The following is a 17,869-nucleotide window of genomic DNA, read 5'->3' on the forward strand; positions in this document are numbered from 1 at the left end:
CTGTACATGAACACATTTGACTATTTCTTTTACTTATTTCAGTTGAAAGAGAAACCACCTTTTTTTAAATCCAAATATTATGTTTACTTGTTGATAAATTTATATTTTCTATTCGCTAATTTTTTTTTATAGGGATGGGGAATTGTGTCATGATTGAGATTTGAATTAAGATAGTCACATTTTATAATTCGGAACTATACCAACTATGTTGATTTTGGATATGTGAGAGGTCATTTTAAAACATATTCTTTTAGTTAATTCCAAAATTTAATACTTGGTATACTTCTTCTATTTGCACAACCCTTGCATACTTTGCTAGCTAATTCAATGTTGTATGATTAATATACTTTCTTATTACTAGTGTGTACAGGCACTTCGTGCCTGCCGGCGAATATTGTGTGATACTACATATTCAACTTTTATATATTTCATTTTTTAAATTAAAATGTATTTGTTATGTTAGGTGTATTTTATATTATATTTTTTGTGTGATTATGATTTAAGGTGAAATATGTGATTATGATAATGTTTAATTATGATTATATAGTTTTTTTCTAAAAATTAAATAATGTTAAGGGCAATATAGGAAATGAAAATTACACCATGAGAAAAGTTATTTCAAGTTTTGGTTTTATATATAGTATAGATATGGTAACAAGATGTTGACATATATTTTATTCATCCATCTTTATATTTATTATTTTAATTAATTATTGCTTTCACCAATTTCTATTCTTTTTATTCATCAGCCATTACATTTTATACTATTTGAACTTAGTGTTGTTACCTTTGATAAAAATAAATACAAATATTTGATGGTGTTACCAAATATGTAAACAGTGTGTTGCATAAGACAATAAATAGTTTATAAATTAAACTAGCTTACAAGCTACTTTGACAAAAAGATAAGTTACGTGTTTGTGTTTCATAAAAGTGCTTATTTATATAAGCTTTTAACTTAACTATAATCCCATATTTTATCATGAGATTAGTCTTCACAATTATGCATGAACATGCATATCTAAAAGTTTGACTGAGAAATATGTTATTACATATGCGTTTGATTAATTGCTTTCAATGCATACGAGTTCATCCCTATTGCATTTTCTTGTAATCTAAGTATATATTGGTGAAATTTGACAAATTTAAAGAGTGAAAAGATGAAAGGCCTTTTACAATATATAAATTTTGTACATAAGTGTCGTGTAACGTGTAAAATATCTAAGATACTAAGGGGTTCGAGTCCTACCATCAACAAAAATGAGAGTTATAAGAGTGGTTTGATGGTAGGGTGTAGGAGGTTGAAGGTGGAGTCTCACCCACAACAAAATACTAACATATTAACAACTAACGTACTAACATTTGTCGATAAAAAAACGTGTAAAATATCCGAACCCTAAAAAAATAAGGGCAATTCTATTAACACATACAAACATTGACATCTAATTTTAATTATATTTCAGAATAGAGAGTGAGTGTTAGAGATGGCACTAAGGTGTAGGTAGTGATTCCTATACCCATCAATTAGTTTAGTTTTATTTTCATCAATGATCATTTCAATGGTGTTTTTTCTTTCATTGCCAAAATATGTCAGTGATGATTTTGTTTATCAACAATTATTTTTATGATGATTATATTAATAGTTTCTCCTTTCACTGAGGATTAATCTAGTAGTATATTTATAGTTTACGTTTATCTTGTTAGTTATTATATAAATTATTATTATCGTATCGTTTGTAAAGACTTTTGTCTGTATAGTAAATTGTTCGAACTAATTTATATTTGAATTTGACTAATCTTCAACATCCTAAACTTTCTACATTATCCAACAAATTTTAAGTTTAGCTATGTATTTATTGTTAGACCAGAATGCGTCCAGAAGCCTCCGACCACTGGGGAGTTATATTGTTACGGGTTACGAGAAGAGTGTAGAGTCACAAATGAGAGACACGGTGTTTTGAACCAAAACCTTAAGTCAGTAGTTCCATGAGTTTTTTTTTCTATTTATAAACCCTTCCACTTCTCTCTACATATCCAGTGTGAGACTTCACGATTTAATAAACCCAACATTTATATTATAACTGTGTTGGGCAACCTTCTTCTTGTAAAATCTAAATTTTGCCAATGTGTTTAAGGGTATTTGAGTATAAACTTGTAAGTCAAAACACAATCCAACATGTTACATAAATTATTTACCTTTATGTTCTTAGCTTTTTTTTCTTACTAAAAGAATGTTGGATTTTTAAAGCCTTCAACCGTACTTTATTATATTGATGAAAATAAAAATATGTTAATAGGTGTTCCCAGCCATATATATGCTCCCCATATATACAGAGTTTAATTTCTTTATATATATAATCTTGGCATTTGAGCAACATACTTTATAAAAAATGAATAATTATATGTGAAGCATAAATTGTTAATTATAAGAGGGACCAGAAATTATCAAGTAAATAAGTCCTTGTACATCTTACCAAAGATATGAATATAAATCCAAATTACACACATTCAACAAGCAATTCAAAAAATATCCATTAAAGGAATGAAAAAATCAAAGGGAAAAAACCCTAGATAATTCCCAGCATTTTAAGTGGAATAGAATTTAAAATAGTAATTGGAATTTTTTTGGAAGAAAAAAAGAGAAGGATCAAAGAGGATAAAGAAAATAAATTAAATTACATTGGATATAGTTCATGAGAAGCAACCAAGGCTTTGGAAATCTCAAAAATGAGTCTAACCTCAAAAGCATCATTTGATAAACCCTTAATAGCCTTTGGAATATGTTTCTCCCTAAGAATATTATCAGGGTTCATGGTCTTCAACATAAAGTTCATATAAAAATTCTTAATTTTAGACAACATCTTCAATGGTGTCATAACCACCCATCTCAATTTTCTAACTGATCTAACCCTCCAATTCCTACGTGGGCTTCCTCTCAACCTTATGATCTTCATTTTCCGTCCGCCGATGGTGTCGCCGCCATCGAGACGGTGGTAGCTCCGCCTTCTCAAGTACCTCTTTATGCCACCATAAGTTGGCTTAGACAATAGTGATTTTGTTTCCATGGTATATGGGGTGGTGTGAGAGTTAGGTGAAGGTTTCTTCTATGTTTATGGAAGTGTATTATTTGTAATTTACGTTAACCTCTTAAAGATTGAGGATTTAAGGGGATTTGTTTTAGACTATTGAATAAGAAAGTCAAGAAAATACGGTTTAAGATAGTGGGTGGGAATGTGACCTTGTGAGTAAACATAGGCTCCTATATTCAATGTTGAATACAACGTTGTTATTTGTATATTGTATATGGAATGTTGTGAAATCCGAATCGAATTGGAGATTAAACTGGAAGATGTTTTGTATTAGGTTCAATTAGTTTAAATGGTTAAATTGTCTGATTGGACCGGATGATTTCATAGGTAGTTAATAATTTTTATTCATAAATATATAATTATATCAAATGTAATTTTTTATATAATTAATAGTTATGTATAACTATATAGAACTACTATCTCTCCATCTTCTTTTGGATAGAAGTAAAACAAAATATTATTGTAATGTTTCATTTTTTTTAATATTTAAGTGAACCATACGATTCACTTCTTGGGTTAATGCGGTTTAACCGGATTTAGCACAGTCGGATCGGATTTTCTCCGGTTCAAAACGGCCCAACCACTCATTTGGTTAAGAGTGCAAACCAGAGTCGTTTCCAAGTCCGGTCAGCCATCAGACCAATCGAACCGGCCTGGTTCTCACAACACTGATTATATATTTGTGAATCTAAATGATATATTTTTTATTTCTTACAATATTTTAGTTGTAAATTGTCAAGTTGGAATGTGTAAACAATGAGTAAAACAAAATATTGTTAATTTTGACTAATATTATGCGTCCGAATATTTGTAATATACCATATGACAAAAATGTACAACCGTGTCAAACTTTCTTTACAATATATAATATCACAACAAAAGATGTGTAGAAAGAATGAAAGTTCAATACAAAACATTTAAAAATTCTTGACGAATTTCAAAATATTATCAGCAAATGTAATTTGTGTAACAAACTCTTGTAATTTTGATTTTAGTGAAAATGGAGGATCCTACAATTATTCTTTCTATCATATTTTCCACTTTCTTTATCTAAAAAATAAATTTTCAGAGTTGGTAAGAGGTTAATTGTATAAATAACATTGTTGAAATATCATCTTAAGAGAAAAATATGGAAATTGCAAGTTTAATTTATTTCCTACTATAGGTAACATGACATATTAAGTGGCAAAGGGATTAAACTAATAACCAATATTCTACACTTTTTAAAGATTAAATGGGTATTTCGATCTACCAAAATAACAAACCATTTATTTATGAGGAACCAAATGACAATTTACTTATTTATAAAAATACATCCATCTAGAAGTTTGACTGCAAAAATGTTGCTATTATGAATGTGTGTGACAATTTGCTTCTTCTGAACACAATCTCATCCCCAATTTTTTATTAATTTTTTCTGTTGAAAACAAAAAAATCGCTTTCTCAAAATAGTTGATAATTTATTGCATACAATTTTTGGTTAAAACCAACACTTTAACTTAGGAATAGTTGAATCTGATTTTGACCTCTTCCAAAAGATTTGGACTTGTTAATATATAGAAAACTCATTTTTAAGCATGATTGGATAAAATGGTTTTCTGAACAAGATATTAGCACATCATCCTCTCGTAACATAACAATCTTCTTGCTAATTGCATGAACTTTTATACCCATAAACAAATTTATTTATTTGAAACATTTTTTATTTTTTTTATTTTGTGTGTGACAAAAGTTAATCATACTGATACTTATCTCTATGTGCAATATGAAAATGAACACTATATAGTTATGGGTAAGATATTAGTTGATTGGTTTGATCTTTGATTAATTTAAAAATATTTATAAGATACATGTATTTAATTTAATGAAACTAATAGCAAATTGATGTTTTTCATTCTATATTTTCTTCTCACTTTAGGAGAAGTTAAAGATGATGTGAACCACAAATAAACTATAAAAAGCTTCATTATATTATATTTGTTTACTAAAATAAATAACAAATTAAAAATATAGGTTATTAATTTTGATTAAATTGAATAAATAATGAAGAGATACAAAAAAGAATTTGGTCTAGTGGTGCAAGACCCATCTAACGCTAGATTTACATGATGTCCAAAATGTCAAGTAATACTTGATGGGAGGACAACACACACCCAAAAAAGAATTAATTCCTTACTCAAAAGGTGAGAGAGGAAATCATTGTTAATACAAAAAAATGAAGAGATGATTTTGATTGTAGACATTCTTCCCATTTTTGGAAAAGTTAAAGACGACGCGAGCATAAGTGAACTATAAAAATGCAGTTAAACTTATTTAATAATAAAAGAAATTGAAATATGAGTTATTAATTTTAAAGGAATTAATAGAGGGGAGATGATATTCATCTTAGACATTCTTCCTAATTAAAGAATTTCTATTACATTCATTTGATAAAAAATATTTTTGATTATTATTATTTTTAAATAAATAGAATCAATAACAAATGAATGACATTATTAAGGCTGACTTTCTGCTCTAAGCAGAAAGGAATTTAAAGAGATAATACTCATTGTAGACTGACATTTTGTTTGAAACTAGAAGAAAGAGATGACGCAAACCAAGACTAGACTATTCGAATCCACAAATTTTACTCTTTAAAATTTATATATATATATAGATTAATTATAACTGATTTATTTTTATTAAATTTTAATTAATTAACACTTTTATACTTGATGCTTGAAGTTGTAATGCTTTCACCTTTATGGATCCTTGATATTTTTATTTCATTGCGTCCCAAATTGCCTTCCATGTCTCTGACATGAATTATTTCCAATATTTCTTTATCAAGAAAATTCTTGACTTTCAAATATTTGAGTTTAGCCTCCACCACCGCCTTCCTTTGTGCTTCACTCGCTAATGTTGTCCTCATTGCTCGTATAGGGATACCTTCGTCAATCAGGCTCCAAGATTAAGCCATATATGAAGCACTAATACTTTTTTATCAAAAAATATTATTACGTTAGTATTTGTTATAGGTAAAGTTCAAACCCTTAACCTCCTTCATCTAATCATCGAAGATCACTTTATAACTATTTTATTAATTTAGTATGGATGTAACTCGAACTCATAACTTCTTACACTTCATTCCTTAAATCTTTCATCGTCGTCATCACCATTATACCACCATGGTGACTCTCCAATAATACCATTGTTAGATACAAATGCTTTAAACATGTAGAAGGAATGTGTTTTATTCAATAAAGTGAGGCTATTATATAGCCAATTACATGAAACAGAAAGAAAAAACAAACTCTATCCCAAAAAATAAGCTCTTCATAGAGACCAAGTCAGAATGGATAGAAACTTATTCTAAATAAAACATATTCCTAATAGGGAAAGTGCCATCTCATTACTTAGTATAAGAAGATAAATTATCTCATTCAGCCACTAAAATTACGACATATGTTATATTTAATCTTTTTCTACAAAAATATTTTTAAAACTAAACGAAATAGTACATGTGTCATACTTTTATTAGCCGGAAAAGATAAATTATCTTATAGTACGAGGAGATACTTTATTCTCTATTAATTCTATGTCACACTCTCATGATCTGTTCCATTTTCCTTCAAATATGTAGCATCAAACATTCTATCCCTTGCCATATTTGCCTGCAAAATTATTACATACATATTGTTAAAACCTAAAGTTAGGTCTTAAAGCTAATAAGACATGAGTAAGAATACATAAAACATGTTGGATAATTGATAGAATAATTAAACCATAAATTGTGAACCTGTTTTTTCCAGTTTGTGAGAGCAGTAACAAGGGAAAGAAAAATTGATTGGACAATTGAGCCTAAAACTATTCCAATCCATAGACCCTTTGCTCTAAAATGTGCAATGAAACCAAGTAGAACACCTACAGGAACTCCTACAAGATAAAAGGATCCAAGATTCACATAGGCTCCAAGATATTGCCACCCACCTCCTCTAGCAACCCCTTATTAATTACAAGACAGAAAAAAAACTTGGATTAGTACTAGCCAGGTAAGAAAAACAAGAGTGATAAACTATGATAAATGCATGTAAATTTTGATTATTCAGCAATTATTGCTGTATGAAATGTCACCTTAATTTGTCTAGCCTTGTAAAGCTTATATAGTAGTATAAACCAGTTCCGAACAGTGTCTCACTCCCTGTCTCAAGATATTTAGAGTGTTGCTTTTTATTACTTTTTTTAAAAAAATATTTTTTTATTCATATGTCAGTATGCGATTTACTTGGGATAGGGAAAGAGATACCGTTGGAGACGGGCGATCTCCATCCATATAACCATATGAATAGTATGCATATTTAAGACATAAAATTATATATATTATTTTTTAATTTTGTTAGTGAATAGTTTTAATCAGAATATATATAATACTATTCATGAAGACAAAAAAATATTATTATCATTATAGCTAATTATAGAAATTATTTTTTAAGAAAAAAAAATGTACAATATTATTGGATCAGGTTACTAGGGTTGCAGTATGTCATGAATTTGACCTAATAAGCATTGAGTTTTAATTAGTTTTGAGTCCAGATGAATTAATAAGAGGATCATTTAAATTAATTATGATAGATAATTATAGTTACCTGAAAGAACTGCTTGAAAACTATCCATACAAACTGAGAGACTTAGTAGAGGAGTAATAACAGCAACATAATCAACAATCATATTTTCTTTTGTATAAGCATAACCCAATATATGTCTGCAGCTACATAAGGTTGCACCAATTATAACAGCTTCTGTTATTGCAAGGAACATTGATGCAAATACAGCCACTTTAACTGCTTCAGTATTCCCTGCTCCTAATTCATTTGAAACTCTTGTGCTGTATCATGCAATTAACTTATGTGTCACTTTTTTTATAGTATTTGGTGATGTTAAGTGAGAAATTAAACGAACCTTGTAGCAGCTCCAATTGAATAGCATATGGTGAAGTGTAATGTAGAGATTGTCAAGCTGAACATTACAAAACAAAGTTACATATTATAGATTTTTATCTTGTAAAATAATGGCTTATTCTGAAAAGTTGAAATAAGCATATACCATATAGATAGAACTGATGTTTCCAACCCTGGATTTGGAAAAAGTCCAGCCAGCAATACAAATAACTCGCATGCCCACCATTTAAGACTTCATAAAATTGTACAAGTTAGATATATTGCATCACAAAGTGACCATGATGATTGTGCCAAGAAAACTTTCACAACATTTAGTGATAAATTATGATGCAAATCTAGTCTATTTGGCTCCTTCAAACAAAAAAAGTTGTTTTTTTGTACTAGCAATGGTATCCTCTCACATTTTGGGTAAAAAGTTAATCTTTTCCGGGTATATGACTGTCTCTTCAACAAGTGTCGCTCGAATAATAAACTTTTTAGTCATCCTCAGCTATGAAGCACGGATTCGCCAAATACCTCCGCGTGTCGATGTCCGACACGGATACGCTCAGATTCGCGAAGGATACGTGTCCATAGAGTATCCAAAAATAAAAAAAATAAAAAAATAAAAATAAATATCAAGACACGTATCGGATTCGTTTTCAATAAAAGATAGGATATATAGATTCGTTTTCAATGAAATATAGGATATATAGATTCGTTTTTATGATAAGATAGATTTGTTTTTAATAAACACTCACTTATTTAAAGGTCACATCATACCAACTTACCATCACACCATATTGACCCTCGAATAGCTGGTACTTTCCGATCCATAACGTCGTCGGTCAATGCTTAGCGTTACCGCCTCTACCGCCATAGGTATGTTATGAAGAGCAAACAGAAAAAAGGGTTACCTTTCTTACTTCTTAGTTTCTTTTCGCTTAGTATGTTTATAAAGAGAAGAGTATGTGTGAATATTAATAGAGAAGATAAATAAATGGCTTACCTTTATTTCTTAACAGAGAAGAGAAGAAAGAGGGTAGGAGAGAAGAAGAAGATTTACACTTATAATTTTATCATATTTTATGTAGTTTTTATTAATTTATACGCGTATCCCTGAACGTGTCGTATCCTACATTTTAGAAAAAATGCGTGTCGACGTATCGGATACATATCGTATCCGATACACGTATCCGTATCTATGCTTCGTAGATCCTGAGATCTAGTGGGTCTTACACCATTAGACCAACACCTTGATGGTAAAAGTCGTTTTATTACCACAACACATTAATACATTACAATAATCCATCATAAACCATGTTTATTAACAAAGCATTGATCTTTAAATATTTCCTAATAATATTGCATCCGATTTTTCTTGGTCTCCATTATTGTCACTAAAAAGTAGATTAGCTTCCATTTAATCTAATTTCGATAATAGGGTTTCTACTAATTTTCACCATACATATTCAAATCATCTAAGACACGATGCGAAAATGTAAAAGAGAGTAAGAAAACAATATTTACCAAACCATGATTGCAGCAGGGACAGCAAACCTAAAGAACACTCCAACACCAAGCAAAGCATTCTTTGAAAATGTGATACGAGTTTTCTCACAAGCAGATGAAAACTTCACAAAGCACAAAAGTAACACCACATTCAACCAAGTGCATAAGCTTGAGGCAATTGCAGCACCAACAATTCCTAACTTCAATTTAAACACTAGAGTCCAACATGTTACAATATGGAAGCACAAAACTACACCAGAGCTTAGAATCATTGGGGTAATTAAACTCTGAGTTTGGAAAAATCTTGTTAGAGGTTTAAGAATTGCACAACCAAAGAGAGAAGGTATAAGCCAAATTGCATATTTTTGAGCTTCATGGGAAATTGTTGGGTCTTGGCCTATGAGAATTAATATTTTGTCTAGGAAAATCCATATAACTGTGATTGGGGCACAAACCAAAGTTAAGGAGATTATGGCAGTGTAAGTATAGGTTCCAAATTTTTTATATTCTTTTGCTCCATAAGCTTGCCCACATAAAGTTTCCAATCCACCAGCCATCCCTGACTGCAAACCATTATTAACATCAAATAATTCGATCGGTCACTATGTCAGATATCGTAATAATACATATAAAATGTATTGTTTATGTAAGACCTATATGACAGCGCTTTGTGGATAATGCGCTGTTGTATTTGTGCAATATATGACAATGTTTTGTGGATGATGCGCTGTGTTATATATTCAATACAACAACGTTTGAGAAGCGTTGTTAATGATGATAATATACTACTGCGGTCAAACAGAAAGCGCATAAAAACGCTATCACACATTTAAAATAAGCGATATTGAACTTCAACTCTGACGTAGTGAATATCTAAATAGTTTTTTTATGCAGTTAGTATATTAATCATTACTCATTTGTATAACTTATATTTCAATGATGGTTAATATAAATGATGACTAATACAAATGAAAAATGTTTCTACCTTCAGTCCATGACACCTAATCTTATATCTCTTGCATTATTAAGTATGGGCAAGAATAGAATAGTTGAATATAAAAAATAAGTTAAAATATAATAACAAATATGTAATAATACTACATAAAAGAATGGTCCAGTTCACGAGGTTCTCCCAAATATAATTTGAAGTAAAATATATATTATACCAATAATAAAAAATATATAAAATAACTATGTAAATCTAATCTGATTAAAAAATTGATTGGCAAATAAATTCATTAGATTAAAATTGACCCCTAGATTGATTAAGCGTCTATGTAGTTTTTTTTTAAAGGTAATAACTATTTTGAATAAAAAAGTCACTTTTGACTCTTAGAGGTTTGTTTGGTTAGCAGTTTAAAAAAATTGAAATTAAACATCAAAGGTTCAATATAATTTTACCACTTTTTTAATCTAGTATTTAGTACATTTGTTTTTTTATTAGTGATTAGGAATTGAAGTTCATACAAAAGAATAGAGAAATGTTAACATGCTTGACGACATTAGTTAAATAGTGTAATATATATATATATATATTATGAGTGTAAAAAAGTTATATACTTATTACTACATCATCTATTACTCATTTGTATTATATTTTTGTAAATAATCAATAATAATTAAATATAAATTATGGATAATATAACGATGATGTATGAAATTCATATATTGTCAGTGTATACTTTTTTTAGTTAAAATGACAAATAAATGATGAATTTAATACTTTAAGAATTAATGATCTTAGTTTTTCAATACAAATTTTCTTTATTGTTTTCGGCAACAAAAATGTCCCTATGACATTTATTAACCATACACAAAATATTACATCATTATTTCTTTGGTAAAATAATTTTCATTAGTGAAGAGGTAAGTAAGTATTATAAAAGTAAAGAAAAAATAATATAATAAAATATTTCTATCATTTTATATATAATGAAATAACAATTTTGACACTAAAAATATAAGAAATTTTTTTATTTACCTCACCATTAATACAGAGAATCCTCGTTCAATTAGATTAAAATCAAACTAAAAAGTAAAACTTACTAGAATGAGAAAGGCATGCAATGAAATGTTGAGAAAAATAAGAACTTACCAAAATACCAAAACCAGAAACATTGGTAAGAGAAGTAGCAAGAGCAACACTAGAAAGTGAAAGCTTTCCAAGATGACCAACCATCATCAATGAAACCACTTGCAAAAGATATTGAAGCATAGTCACTACCACCATTGGCACTGCTATTGAACCAACCTTCTTCAACTCCTCCATTATTATTCTTTTCCTCATTTTCATCCTCAACCATTTTCCATTATCACCTTCTTCCATCCCTACAACCTTAATTAACAACCATTTTTCTATCATCAGTATGTTGTCTCATGGAGCCACAATATTGCAGTTATAGTAATTACCGCAATTGTATCACAAGACATGATACTAAATCAAAATGATACAAATAGATCATATTTGGGTCACATCAGATCGTGTAATATTCGATAACTGAATTACACTAACAATATTTCTCATCAACTATCCTAAATGTAAATTAAAACAAGTTTGCATTATCTTTTTCCATCACCCTTATTACCTTATCTTAAATTTTTTATCATTGTACAAACAAAAATTCAAAATAATGATCATATAAACATTGCATGTATTATGCCATACTCTCCTTAATAACGATATTTTGAACTTGTGACACATGCAAAATTATAAAAAATATATACTCTATCATTTCCCCAGTAAAATTATAAACTTTGTAACATTTGAGAATTGAGAACTTAAAGTGGTTTAATCAAATTTTGGAAGATGTTATGAGAAGAAAAATCAGATCAAAATTGAAACAAAATACTAGAAAACATGTCATACCAGAAACTTCAATGATCTATGTACCAAAAGAGCAAGAGCAAGTTGTATATGCTGTATCAAATATTTTCAAAGAGATATATAACTATATAGAATTAAAAAATGAATCATTAACAAAATTTGTGTATTGGTGCTAGGATTCTCCCTGAGATATTCAATATACTCTCAATCTCAGTTATGCAACATGGCTTTAGATATATAAATATACATGCAGCTATATATAAATATATTTTTGCAAAAAACTCTATGGACATTTCGTCCAAAAATATTCTTTACTCAACTTAATTAATAGAAATTGTTAACTACAAATATACTTGTCAATTACATACAATTGTTTAAATTTGTAAGCAAGAGCTCCTTGGAAATATTAAGGGGTGAATAAAAGGATGGTGCTATTTTGACATAAAGGGCCACTAGTCCATTTTATTTTTTTAAAATTTCTAGACATTCATAAAATTGAAATTAATTTGTTCCATCAAGTATATTTTTAATACAAAAAATAATCATGATGTAGGGGAATGTGGATATAATGCTGTAATCAATTATGGTTAATTAATTGTGAGTTTGTTAAGTCTTCCCAAAAGAAAGTTTAGGTTTACACATCATAGATAGACAATATAATAGTTTTTACATGTTAATATATCATTAATCATTTATATGTTAATTATTATTAACTTTTAAAAAATAATATATATGAATGATAGACAATATATTGACAACAATATAAAAACTCTTACATTACATTATATAGATTTTATACTCATAATATTATACAATATATGTTTTTTTTAAACATCATATTGATGATAAACGATATTTTAAAATTTAAACAAATGCAATATCTCATTTTAATACAAAGCATTGATTTTTGTTAATTTTATAGAATTATTTTTTAATTTACCTAATTTTTAATTAAAATTTAAACTAATAAATATTGCCTATATCCATCTCAATTTTCTATTATTCTAGAATCATACCCAAAACTTCCAGCGGATGGCCAGTAACCCAAGCAAAGGAAAGAATCGACTATATTGTTCATATGATCTCATATCCTCTTATGGATAGGCTAATTATCTTGCTACGATTTAGAGATTTAGATTTTGTTAGGGAAATATAAGGTAAAAATAAATCCCAAAGTATAGCCATATGCAATTTGCAAAGAGAATAATGTATCTCCTCATATCAGCAGATAACTTATCTCCTCTAGCTGATAAAAATGTGACACGTGCGCTATTTTGTTTATTTTTAAAAATATTTTTATAGAAAATGATGAAACATGACACATGTCATGATTTCACTAATAGGAGGATTTATCTCCTTATACTAGGAGATACTCGATTCCCATTTGCAAAAGACTACTACATATTAGAGAGACAATATTATTGAACCACTTCATGCGGATAAAAACAATGAAGCAGCCCAATTTGGTTTTGTTGGCCCATTACAACAACCTTTTTTCTTTTTTTCTTTTTGTTTTTATGTTTTTATGTTGTTTACAAAAACAACCTATTTTCTTGTTTCTTCCTTTCCACTCTCTCACTTTTCCATTTCTTCAATTCTTAACTCGGTAACAATTTCTCTATCTTTCTGAACCCACTTTTCAATTCTCATTAAATCCATATTTTAATTACTGGGTATTTTTTGTTTTTTGTTATTTCGTTATAAAGCAATGTTCTTTTATATAAACTTCTAGGGTGTAGCTTTTTCCTACGATTATTTGTTAATTTTTATGAAATTATTTGATGTTTTTGATAGAATGAGAGTGATGGGTATCTTCTTATTATGAATTTGTTTGTAATTGTAGGGTTAATTTGAAGTGTTGAGCATGTCTAAATCTGTGGATCTTCCTCCTAAGGGTGGATTCAGTTTTGATCTATGCAGAAGAAATGCAATGCTTGAGAAGAATGGCCTAAAGCCTCAATCTTTTCTCAAAACTGGGACCACTATTGTTGGTTTAATTTTTCAGGTCTCAATGAATTCTTCTTTGTAGTATAGTGCTTATGTTATGTGTAGACAGTGATTCATTATTGAAACTAGTATTTTATTGCTGTTACTGTGAGATTATTATGACCAGAAACTAAGAACTTTTTGGATCCAATTACTAACTTTAAGGTAGAAATGCTCCTCCTCTATCTCTATGAGAAGCTTGTTTTTTTACATTAATTTTAAGTTTCTTAGAGCAAAGCCATGTCATAGAGATTTATCAAAGTTTTACATTCGCTGTTGACGCCCTAACACAATGTTCACCTTTTATCCGGGATTAGGGACGACTATGTATAGCACCAAGCACAACACAGAGGCAGGTTTATCATAAGAAATTGTTAAATTTTATTTTAGAATATTTACAGGATTGATTTTCTTTTGTGTATGGAATTTAGAAACAATTGACGATAAAAGGGCATAAAACTTATGCAATGGTTTATAAAAATAGTGATAATAATTGGCTACTTGTAAAGCTGATTATCATATTAAACTCTGTAGTGGATCTCTGAGTTGGATGGCTTAGCTTTTTCTTTGTCTGCTTTGCTTCATCTAGCTGCGCATCAGAAAATTAAGAGTTTTCATGTTAAAGATGAGTGCTAATATGCACTTTTCGTCAACAGATTGTTATTTATGTTCTCTTAGTGTGTACTCATACTAGATAGGAGTAAATTGATATACATTTTTCATAAATTTGAAACTGAGTTCCTTCGCTACAGACAGCTTTCTACAAAACGGTCCAACAATAAGGAATTATTGTACCATTTGGCATCAATGTTCATAAATTATAAATTATAGAGCTACATATGTTGATTGCATATTTTAATTTTGTATAGTACAATCCAATTTTAAAATTTCCAACATGATAATTTTGTCTCAGGATGGAGTCATTCTTGGAGCAGATACCAGAGCTACTGAAGGACCCATAGTCGCTGATAAAAACTGTGAGAAAATTCATTATATGGCACCCAACATATATTGCTGTGGAGCAGGCACTGCTGCTGATACCGAGGCAGTAACAGGTATTTTTTAAAATGCGTATGTTTCTGGTTGCACATTCTTATTTCATGCCCGGTGAATAGTTTTAGTAGCTGGTGTTTTAAGTTTTGCTATTGTGAATTTAGTAAAGCCATTGAACATAAGAATTTTATTATTTGTTGTAGACATGGTTAGCTCACAGCTGAAACTGCATCGCTACCATACTGGTCGAGAATCAAGAGTTGTTACAGCACTGACTCTCCTGAAGAGGCACCTTTTCAAGTTTAGTTTTAATACTCTCATCTCTGGTTAACTTGTTCTTTGTGTCGACCATGCATTCTGACTTTTTTAAACCGTTTCCAGTTACCAAGGTCATGTGTCAGCTGCTTTAGTTCTTGGCGGGGTTGATTTCACTGGACCTCATTTGCATACCGTGAGTTTGTTGCATACAACTTTTATCTTCTATACTCATGTTTCCTTTTTTTGAATGCATATAGTTGGATTTCTTATGACTTTTTTTGTTTTGATGATATATTCTGCAGATTTATCCACATGGGTCAACTGACACCCTCCCCTTTGCTACAATGGGATCAGGTTCACTTGCTGCGATGTCTGTATTCGAGTCTAGATATAAGGAAAACTTAACCGTAAGTAAACATATCGAGACTTAGAAATCATGTCTTCTTCAATTGAGAATAAAAAATAGGATTTATTGCTACACAAACTGTAGAGGGTAGTTCTGATGTAGAGGCTTTATCGAAACCATTGAATTCAGTATATGGTAATTGGTAAACTGGTAAAGTAGTTTTCGTTAGAATAATCATGAGGAATGTCAACCTTAAAACCGGTTAGACAAGTACACTTGGTAATATTCTGCCAAATGGTATGATATTTATGATCTTTTCAATATGTTAGTTTCGAGTCTATATGTAAACATGTATATCAAAATGTTATAATTGTTGCTGATGGTATTTGTAACCTCAAATGTTGTCAAATTTTATGTCGCAATTTTTGAGAGATATTAATTTGGTCTAAACATTTTAATGTTATGCAGAGGGATGAAGGGATAAAGATAGTTGTTGATGCCATATGTGCTGGTATATTTAACGACTTGGGAAGTGGAAGTAATGTTGATGTTTGTGTGATAACCAAGGTAGTACCTTGATGCCCAATGCTACAAGTTATTCTTTGACGTGAAGGTTCTAATTTAATTTCTGTGAAAAATATTCATTAATGTTTCACAGGGAAATGTGGACTATCTCCGGAACCACCTCGAGCCAAACCCTCGTACATATATCAATCCAAACGGTTTTACTTTCTCCAAAAAGACTGGTTAGTGCCGACCTCTGCTAATACATGACACTATTTTTTTGCTTACCATTATGTGTCTACTCTTTGCACTCATTAACATGACTTAGTATCGTTTGATTTAAGAAACTCAACGATCTAGAGAGTATAGTGTTTTGATCTATCAAACATAGATGATAGCCAACATTCATAAGACCTTTCAACTTAGAAAAATGTATAATTTTCCTCCTTGTAAATCAACGGAGATAGTCATGTGTCGGAACTTATTACATTGCATGGATCACACCTTTTGTTGGTATTTTTCTCACCTAGTTAATTGTAGCATTTAACATACTTGGTTTTTCCAAGTGAAGAATTAGACCCCTATTGACCATGGCATACATTGGAATTTTGAGCATACTTAGTACTTACTATTATTAGATTAGAGCTTGTCTTTAATTGTGTGTACTTTTCTATTTTTAGCTTGGAAGGAGAAGGAGACACATCACATAATCCTAAGTTGAATAGTCGTGTATAATTTAGCTTCACAATTCCGTGACATTATCTAAATAAAGCATTCGGGTATCGATAAACTATCGAAGTATACGTCTTCTAATGGTTTGTGTTTATCTGTTGCAGAGGTTCTCTTGACAAAGATTACCCCGTTGACGGAGAAGGTGGAAGTGATTGAAGTAGGAGGAGATGCCATGGAAGAGTAGCATTTTACTAAGAAAAATATACCATGTGTTTGAGAGGCTGAAAAAACTTGATGTGTGCAATGGTTGTGATATTTTATGATTTGTACTATTAGAACTTTGGCTTTTATTGTTGGAAGTTATTTGCCTTAAATTTGATCATTTGAAGTATTGTTTATCATTTTGGAACATGATTTGATTACAAAATGCTTTTTATAATGAAAAGAAAGAAGCATGTTGGACAAGTTAAAGTGAATATAAGTAATAGGATCATCCATATAATAATTTGCTTTAAGTTTTTGGGTCAAGATGCGGTATAAAATCTATGATTATTTCCTTAATCAATTTGTCAGATCTGATATCCTATTGTGCTTCTCCATCCATAACAAGTGATAGTAGTAACATATACTCCAAAAGGTCTTCACTTAATGGAGAGTGATATCGTGTTCTGATTTCGAATTGTCAGTAATATGTGGGGGATAGATGTTTCACTTTAGTGAATATTAGATAAGTTAAAGTGTATATAAGTATTTAAAATTTTAACTATGA

At 29.8% G+C, this 17,869-nt stretch overlaps 3 protein-coding genes across 3 annotated transcripts; 1 reads left to right on the forward strand and 2 right to left on the reverse strand.

Annotated features, from left to right (window-relative positions):
- On the reverse strand, positions 2,598-3,065 carry LOC109328580. The gene has a single exon (XM_019562106.1). It carries the CDS (start codon positions 3,063-3,065, stop codon positions 2,676-2,678), a length of 390 nt encoding a protein of 129 aa, XP_019417651.1. The 3' UTR covers positions 2,598-2,675.
- LOC109328587 (protein DETOXIFICATION 14-like) lies at positions 6,663-11,847 on the reverse strand. The gene is made up of 7 exons (XM_019562119.1): positions 11,613-11,847; positions 9,536-10,080; positions 8,172-8,258; positions 8,028-8,084; positions 7,715-7,953; positions 6,868-7,073; positions 6,663-6,742 (listed from the first exon to the last, which is right to left on the reverse strand). Exons 1-7 carry the CDS (start codon positions 11,841-11,843, stop codon positions 6,665-6,667), a joined length of 1,443 nt encoding a protein of 480 aa, XP_019417664.1. The 5' UTR covers positions 11,844-11,847; the 3' UTR covers positions 6,663-6,664.
- LOC109329849 (proteasome subunit beta type-7-B) lies at positions 13,865-17,501 on the forward strand. The gene is made up of 9 exons (XM_019563715.1): positions 13,865-13,947; positions 14,185-14,346; positions 15,241-15,382; positions 15,524-15,620; positions 15,702-15,771; positions 15,881-15,985; positions 16,393-16,491; positions 16,583-16,670; positions 17,265-17,501. Exons 2-9 carry the CDS (start codon positions 14,206-14,208, stop codon positions 17,342-17,344), a joined length of 822 nt encoding a protein of 273 aa, XP_019419260.1. The 5' UTR covers positions 13,865-13,947; positions 14,185-14,205; the 3' UTR covers positions 17,345-17,501.

This window comes from Lupinus angustifolius, chromosome LG02 (assembly GCF_001865875.1).
Source record: "Lupinus angustifolius cultivar Tanjil chromosome LG02, LupAngTanjil_v1.0, whole genome shotgun sequence".
Lineage (NCBI taxonomy): Eukaryota > Viridiplantae > Streptophyta > Magnoliopsida > Fabales > Fabaceae > Lupinus > Lupinus angustifolius.

Excerpts from the sequence above, each read along its gene's own strand:
- LOC109328587 (XM_019562119.1), bottom strand. The coding sequence starts at position 11,843 with ATGGAAGAAGGTGATAATGGAAAATGGTTGAGGATGAAAATGAGGAAA. Across the intron at positions 10,081-11,612 it reads TTTCTGGTTTTGGTATTTTG|TCAGGGATGGCTGGTGGATT; the intron begins GTAAGTTCTTAT and ends AATGGTTTGCAG. Across the intron at positions 8,085-8,171 it reads ACATCAGTTCTATCTATATG|CTTGACAATCTCTACATTAC; the intron begins GTATATGCTTAT and ends TGTAATGTTCAG.
- LOC109328580 (XM_019562106.1), bottom strand. The coding sequence starts at position 3,065 with ATGGAAACAAAATCACTATTGTCTAAGCCAACTTATGGTGGCATAAAG.
- LOC109329849 (XM_019563715.1), top strand. The coding sequence starts at position 14,206 with ATGTCTAAATCTGTGGATCTTCCTCCTAAGGGTGGATTCAGTTTTGAT. Across the intron at positions 15,772-15,880 it reads CTGGACCTCATTTGCATACC|ATTTATCCACATGGGTCAAC; the intron begins GTGAGTTTGTTG and ends TATATTCTGCAG. Across the intron at positions 16,492-16,582 it reads ATGTTTGTGTGATAACCAAG|GGAAATGTGGACTATCTCCG; the intron begins GTAGTACCTTGA and ends AATGTTTCACAG.